Source organism: Gavialis gangeticus, unplaced genomic scaffold (genome assembly GCF_001723915.1).
Source record: "Gavialis gangeticus isolate Ggan-Ray unplaced genomic scaffold, GavGan_comp1, whole genome shotgun sequence".
Lineage (NCBI taxonomy): Eukaryota > Metazoa > Chordata > Crocodylia > Gavialidae > Gavialis > Gavialis gangeticus.
This window is the reverse complement of record NW_017729004.1, coordinates 47,296,192-47,304,293: the sequence shown is the minus strand read 5'-3', so window position 1 is coordinate 47,304,293 and position 8,102 is coordinate 47,296,192. Positions and strand designations below refer to the sequence as shown.

Sequence of the window (8,102 nt, the reverse complement as noted above, 5' to 3'; positions counted from 1 at the left end):
ACTTCTAAAAGACCTTTGATATGGTATCCCATGATGTTCTCATGGGAAAATTGGAGGACTGTGGGCTTAACTGCTCGACAGTTAGGTGGGAAGGAAGCTGGTTGCAGGGTAGGACCCAGAGAGGTCTCATGAATGAATCTGTCATCCTGGTGAGAAGTGGCCAGTGGTGTCCCTCAGGGGTCAGTGCTTGGTCCAGTGCTTTTCAAAATCTTTCTCAATGATTTGGATGTGGGGGTGAAGAGCTCACTGACCAAGTTCATGGACAACACAAAGTTTTGGGGGAGTGTGGTCACTCTTGAAAATAGGCTGCAGATACAGATGGACCTAGACAGGCTGGCCAGTTGGGTGGATTGGAACCAGATGAAGTTCAACATTCAGAAGTGTGAAGTGCTCCATCTGGGGACAAACAATCCCCAACATACTTACAGGCTTGGTGGTGCCAAACTGACTAGCATCACAACTGAAAGGGACCTAGGGGTAATACTAGACCATAGTTTGAACATGAGCCATCAGTGCGATGCTGTGTCAGCAGGGTAAACAATATTCTGGCATGCATCAGCTGATGCATCTCATGTAAAACCAAGCAAGTAATTCTTCCACTGTATTCAGCGCTAGATAGAATGCAGATGGAGTACTGTCTCCAGTTCTGGGTGCCACACTTCAACAAAGACGTAAGATCAGAGACTTGCATGGCAAGTCACACGAGGTAAGGCTGAGGGATCTGGGACTCTTCAGCCTGAGAAGAGAAGGCTGAGAGGGGACTTGGTAGCAGGTTACCACTATATCTGGAATACATTAAGGGCTCAGTGAACAACTGTTCACCAGGGCACCCTTGGGAAAACCAGGAGTAATGTCCACAAACTCCTGGAAGACCATTTTAGGCTTACCACTAGGAAAAACTTCTTCACAGTCAGGGTGTCCAGACTACGGGATAAGATTCTTCCAGAGGTGGTGCAATCACCTACCCTGGAAATCTTCAAGAGGAGACTGCACAGTCACCTTGCTGGGGTCACCTGACCCCAGTTGACTTTCCTTCTTAGTGCAGGGAGGCTTGACCCAAAAATCTTGTGAGGCCCCATTCAGCCCCTTATAATCTATGACTTTATGAATTACAGATTTTTTTTTCTATTTTCAGATTTGCATTGACACTTCCTTTCTTCCTGTAAAGGACTGCAACCAGCATCTTTGGTGCCTTTGAGGGCTCCATTTTCTCTTATGCCACTATATAAAGCTTTTCCCTATACCCAGCCTGGTGGTTTACCACATTTTTCATGGAGAGAATGAGCTGTAGGCATTGATACAAAACTTTTCAATAAAAAGGGGGTGTCCCTATAACATCCCAAATTCCTTCTTGCTGACATTCACCTAGTAACTTCTTGCCCATTCCCACAAAGCCCTTCTCCTTAGGCTCAGTATGGAAAGGCCTGTGGGCTTTGCCATGGAGCCTATTTAAAAATATTTGATATTCCTTAAAACGTCTGAGATTATTTTAAACAAATTTAGTATGACTTATTGTGTACAAGAGACACGTGCATAAAGGATTACCTGGTATCATATCTCTTTGCTGCAACCAGGCAGCCTACATGTCATGGGTGATTGGTGTCTCCTGTGACAGGAAGGGCACAGTTTGAGGGCAGCAGCATCTGGGGTGGCAAGCAGCTACCGCCCACAGAAGCCGTCGTTGGTGTTGGCAGCTGTGGGGGGAGGTGGTGGTGAGCCATGACTGCCCTCAGAAGCTGGCAGTGGCAGCAGCCAATCTCAGAGAGAGCACGTGCTGCCTCCGAGCCCACCCCTGTGCCCTCTTGCCAGTCGCATATGCTACACCTCAAAGGGCATACTAATAGTTCATTCTATTCTAGCTGACTATTTCAACAAGTCTTGTTTGTTTCCATGCAGGAGATATACAGAGAAGCTTATTTGGTTATTTTGTATGTATTTCTTAAAACAATACTGCTCAGAACTAGCTTCTAAGAAGCATTTAGACTCTAATTTGTCATTGTGGACTGATGTTGCTCAAATCCCTCAAGTTGATTTTCATGTGTGTAGTGAGACTTGGGTCCAGGGCTGGCTGGATCTTGCCCTGGTGGCCTCTCAGTATCTGTCTCTGGGTTTAGAGTTTTTCCCTTCTCCTCACCTGCCATGCCTTCAATGTTATTTTAAGAGAAAAGATTTGGGAGGCTGCCCCACATCACAGGGGCTCACTGGTCTGGTCTTCTCCTTGTCCTCACAGCAGCTCTGGTAACTTAGCACCTTATGGCTACCTGGGGCCTCTACCTGCCCTTTTGCCATGCCTGTGCCTCACAGGTGTTAAAAGTTCATCATTCTGGGGGAAGATCCCTCAACCCCAAGCCGGTATCTTGTCTCATCTAGCTTCTGGTCTCACCTCCTAGGGCTTGGGTCTGCCCTTCCTTGTTCTAACTTCCCCTTTAAGAGCACAGCTCTTGCCCCTTAAGGCTCTGATCTCATCCTTCCTGGCTCCCTCTTCACTCGTCAAGGCTTCAAGTCTCAGCCTTTATTGACCTGATAATGCCCCTTTAAGTCCCTGGCTGCACCCCTCTCAGCCTGGGGTTGTGCCCTTGTCCTCAGGTTGCAGCTTTCCTTAGCTGTGTCCTATCCTGTCTCCTACCTGAGTCCAGCCCTTGGTAGGGCTTGTAATCCTCATGCACCCCTCAGGCACTTTGGGATTTCCATCTCCCCTGTCAGTCCCAATCCTGCTCCTCTAGTCATAATCGTAACAGAAAAGTCAGTGCTCAGTCCATAAATAAAATGAAGCACTTTGGCTGCATAAGAAAGTCCTGCACATAGTAAACTCTGTTTCTTTCTGGTGTGGGGGTCTCATAGAATCATAGAAAGTTAGGGTTAGAAGGTACCTCACCTAGTCATCTAGTCCAACCCTCTGCTCACAGCAGGACCATCCCCAACTAAGTCATCCTAGCCAAAGCTTTGTCTAGCCAGGTTTTGAAAACCCGCAAGGATGGAGCTTCCACCCCCTCTCTGGGTAACCTGATCCAGTGTTTTACTATCTTACTAGTGAGAAAACTCTTCCTAATACCTAACTTAAACTTCCTTTGATGCAATTTAAGGCTGCCTGTTGTTCCTTGTTCTGTCATCTGCCACCACTGAGAAAAGGCTAGCTCCATCTTCTTTTGAACTCCCCTTCAGATAGTTGAAGAATGCTATTAAGTCTCCTCTCAGTCTCCTCTTCTCTAAACTAAATAAGCCTAGTTCCCCAAGTCCTTCGTCAAGTCATGTCCCCCAGTCCCCTCAACATTTTTGTCACCCTCAGCTGGACTCTGTCCAATTTGTCAACATCTTTTCTGTAGTGGGGGGCCCAAAACTGAACACAGTACTCCCAATGTGGCCTTACCAGTACTGAATAGAGGGGAATAATCACTTCCCTTGACTTATTGGCAACACACCTACCAATGCAGCCCAGTATGCCATTAGCCTTCTTGGCAGTTAGGACACACTGCTGACTCATATTCAGCTTATTGTCCACTGTGACCCCCAGGTCCTTTGCTGCAGAGCTGCTGCCTGGTCAGTCAGCCTCTAGCCTGTACTGGTGCATGGGATTGTTCCATCCTAAGTGCAGGACTTTGTTGAGCCCCATGAGATTCATTTTGGCCCAATCTTCCAATTTGTCTAGGTCACTCTGAATCCTAGCCCTACCCTCCAGCTTACTTACTACTTCTCCCATCTTGGTGTCATCTGCAGACTTGCTGAGGGTTAACTCTATGCCATCTTCCAGGTCATTAATGAGGACATTGAACAGAACTGGCCCCAGGACCAATCCCTGGGGGACTCCACTTAATACCAGGCTGCCAACTATACATCAAGCCATTGGTTACTACTCTTAGATCCCAATGCTCCATCCAGTTTTATATCCACCTTACAGTCCATTCAGCCCATACTTCCTTAGCTTGCCTGCAAGAAGGTTGTAGGAGACTTATCAAAAGCCTTGCTAAAATCAAGGTACACCACATCCACCATTCTCCTTGCATCCACAGAATCACTCACCTCATCATAGAAGGCAGTCAGGTTGGTCAGCTATGACTTGCCCTTGGTGAATCCATGCTGACTGTTCCTAATCAACTTTTTCTACTTGAAGTGCTTGGAAATGGATTCCTTGAGGATTTGCTCCATGATTTTCCCAGGGACTGAAGTGAGGCTGACAGGTCTGTAATTCCCTGGATCTTCCTTTCCCTTTTTTTTAAATATGGGCACAATGTTCATCCTTTTTCAATCATCTGGGACCTCTCCTGATCACCAGGAGTTTTCAAAGATGATAGCCAATGGCTCTGCAATCACATCAGCCAACTCCCGCAGCAACCTCAGGTGCATCCCTTCTGGCCCCAGTGTCAATACATAGGGACTGCAAGGGGTGCACTCCCTAACTGGCTGTGCTCGCCACTTAGGCGACAGGCAGGGTGGGCAGGTGGAAGCACTGGTGCCCCCCCTGCAAGCACCAGCTGGGGAGTAGAGTGCCATGTCACTCCCAGAAGTGGCTGCAGCCAGTTCCAGAAATGGCTGCAGTGATCAGCCACAATGATTGGCTGTCTCGCAATGCCTGCCCCCCATCAGCAAGATTGGCCCCAGTTGGCAGGATTGGCCACGGGAGACCCCTGACTAAGGCAGCACCAGTTGCCCGTGTCCAGCCCCATGGACTTGTACACATCTAGATTTTCTAAGTAGTCCCTAACCTGTTCTTTCACCACTGAGGGCTGGTCACCTCCTCTCCAAACTGTGCTGCCTGGTGCAGTAGTCTTGGAGCTGTCCTTTCCTGTGAAGATGGAGGCAAAAAAGGCATTGAGCACTTCAGTCTTTTCTGCATCCTCTGTCACAAGGTTGCCTCCCCTATTCAGTAAGGGACTCACAGTTTTCCTGATTCTCCTCTTGCTACTTGTAGAAGCCCTTCTTGTTACCCTTCACATCCCTTGCTAGCTGCAACTCCAATTGCACTTTAGGCTGAAGGACTGTCTCCTACAGTCTTACAGTCCTTCATCTTCAGTCAACGTAGTGCAGAGCTTCTTCCCTGGCAGCCTGCATGACAGCACCTCTGAGGCTCAAATCCTGAGTTTATATGTAGCTGAGGGTCTGTTACCCTGGCTAGGGACAGACATTACACATAAACCAGTTTAAGTGATCAGAACTAGTTTAAATCTGTAACAGAACGGATGTTCTGTGCACATAAACCAGTTTCAAAATGGCCCAAACTGGTTTGAGATATACCTGGTTGAATGCAGTATCAGACTTAACTGATTTGGCTCAAACTGGTTTATGCGATGTCTGTCCCAGATCCCTTCTGATTTAAGATAAACCAGAACCACCGCTCCCCCCCGCCCCCCAGCATCCTGGCATGCTCTCTGGGCTGGGCAGGGCTCTCTGCTGCAGTTGCAGAGCTGACCTCACCCCTTTGCTCTGTAGCCTAGAGCAGGGACAGGCCCTAGGAGAGACACCAGCCAGCATGGCCTCGTTAAGGCAAAGTGGGCAGGGAGGTAGTTAATTCTTCCCTCTTTCTCCTCTTCCCCCACCACAGCCAAGGTCAACCTGTCTGCTGGGGGGCAGAGGGGGCTGCAGTGGTGGACCCTGGAGCTGGCAGACCTTGGCTGCAGGGAAGGGATGGGATGGAGGGAGGAATTAACCCTTCTCCCTGCCCCCTTCACTTTAATTAGACCATGCTGGGTTGGTTGTCCTGCAGAGCTGGGAGGGGGGCTCCATGCAGTGCTGCCTGATCCCGGAGGGGAGGGGAGGGGAGGCAAGGCAGGGGCAGGCTCTGTTCCACGGTGGAAGGAACTCTTTCTCCTCCTTCTCCCCCCAGAGGGGCAGCAGGAGGACAGAGCTCAGCTGGGCAGGGTGTGGGTGAGTGGGGGGTATAGGGGTCCCCACACAGTCCCCTTGTGGCATGCAGCCCCCACTGCCTGGCAGCAGCAGCAGGCAGGGAGGTCAGGATGCTTGTGCCAGTGCAAGCATGGCTCTGGCAGGGGAAGCCCCACACTGGAGCCTACTGCCTCTGCTGCTCCCTCCTGCAAGTCCCCGCATGCTGCCAGGAGTGGGGGGGGAGCCCCACCCCTGCTTCCCTGCAGAGTCCAGTGTGGGACTTCCCACTCTCACACCCTACACACCCACACCCTGCCCAGCTGAGCTCTGTGCTCCTGCTGCCCCTTTGGGGGGTGTGGGTGTGTGAGCTGTCCTGGAGGGTGGGAGGGAAGGAGGAGGGAGAAGAGCCTCTCCAGCACTGAACAGGGCCCCCCTCCCAACCCTGTGGTGGTGTGGGAAAGGGAGGAGGGGGAAGAGTTCCCCTTTGGGGCCGGGCAGCCCTGTGTGCTGGGATTGTTCCCAGCTGTCAGGGAGCTACTGGGGCGGGCCTGCCGGGACATGGCCATGTCCCGCCTCCTCAGGTCAGCTATCTTGTGGAAGGAAGGGCTGCTTTAGCACCCTTGGGCTTCTGGTTTGAGCCACTGCAGGCATGTGCCTGCGTTTCCTGATTAGAAAGGGAACGTCTACCATTTGGAAACTGATTTACTCTTTGCAGGTTAGACTGATTCGCAAAGATTAAATCAATTCAGGCTCGGGCTTTTGGAATGTCTTTCCCTAGCCCTGGTCTTGTTACCTCCCAGTTACCACAGGTGCTTCTCTTCAGCCTAACTGGCTTCCCTTTAGAGCTACTTCCAGCTTCTGGGATAGAAGCTAATTTTCTGCTTCCTGGTACTACTGTGGGGCAGCTAGTTTTGCAGTAGGAAGATCACTGTACTAAGTAGTCTCTGCCCTACTGAAGTATTTCAGTACCACTAGCTCTACTGTAAGCATTGTCCCAGCCTAAGGTGCTCAGCTTGTTCTTCTGGTGCTCTTAGTAGGCAGCCTAGCCCCCTGGAGTTCTCTTCACTGATAGCTTCTGCTCATTAGTAACAGGGAATCCCTGGGTTCCTGTTATAATGATTATTTCCTTTCTTGTGCTGTCATTTGGGGCAAACAAAACTCCTGTGGTAGAGGCAATATCTTTTATTAGACCAACTAAATAGTAGCAAAAAATTTATATCTTTGTAAGCTTTCAAGCCCAAATGCCATTCCTGAGGCAATATGCCTGTTCTTCAGCTTGTTGTAGTTTTTGTTTTGGAGGCATTTTTTAAAGTTTTGTAGCCCCAATCTTGGGAATAAAAAAGATCACCTCTTTCACAAGTTTTGATTCAGTTGATGATCACTTTTAATCATAAATCTGCCATTAATGTTAATGGATTTTCTGTTCTTAAAAGTGTATACACTTAATTCTGAGCATATCTTTCAGAATTATTGCCAAATTAGTTGTGTAATCATAGCATAATAGAAATTAAGGGCTGGAAAGGACCTTGAAAGATCATTGAATCCAACCCCATAATGGATTGATGTGTCCCTTTCAAGAAGTGCTGTTGTAATTAATAATTACCGTTATATCATTTCCTTTAGCTGGATAGATGGTTCCCTAGTGAACTATGTAGCTTGGGCCCCAGATGAACCTAACTTTCAAAATAATGATGAAAACTGTGTGGTCATGGACTCATACAGAGGTAAGCAACAGGACTAGATTTTTATATTTTATTTGTGTGTGTTTACAAAACTACAGCATGTTATTTTTCTCTTTAACTGGATTTTGGAGATTGTTTGCACATCCTCCAGTCTGATAAGGTTGCTGTGTGTGATTCTTCCACCATGGGAAATATCATAGACATCCATAGAGTTCTTCATTCTAGTCAGTAGCTGGTATGGTCAGTGAAGAAGGGAATCTTATAACAGAAGTCCTTAGAATTTCGTGGTTGCTTTCCTACATGTAATTTTAGTATGTTTCTATGTCAAAATTTGTAAGATGTTATTGCTTATGATGTTATACCTAACTGTTAAGGGGACTCATCACTATCCCTCCAATGATAAATTAGAGGAGATAGGTAGATTGAGCCTACTGAAAACTAGCCATATTCTACTTTTCATTCATAAGAATGTTATCACTATACACCAAAAAGTACCACTGAAGGGTGGATGCCTATGAACTTGAAGGTAAAAGCCAACCAGGCATGTCCATGGATGGGAAGGAGAGCATTTTTTCTACCAATGCAAGGGCAAACATAGCGGAT

At 48.1% G+C, this 8,102-nt stretch overlaps 1 protein-coding gene across 1 annotated transcript in view; it reads left to right on the top strand.

Annotated features, from left to right (window-relative positions):
* Window positions 1-8,102, top strand: part of LOC109291105 (macrophage mannose receptor 1-like) — a 151,818-nt gene that overhangs the window by 59,422 nt on the left and 84,294 nt on the right. Inside the window, exon 18 of the mRNA XM_019507966.1 lies at window positions 7,441-7,541. Coding sequence (XP_019363511.1) covers window positions 7,441-7,541 — 101 coding nt within the window. The remainder of the gene's footprint in view (window positions 1-7,440; window positions 7,542-8,102) is intronic.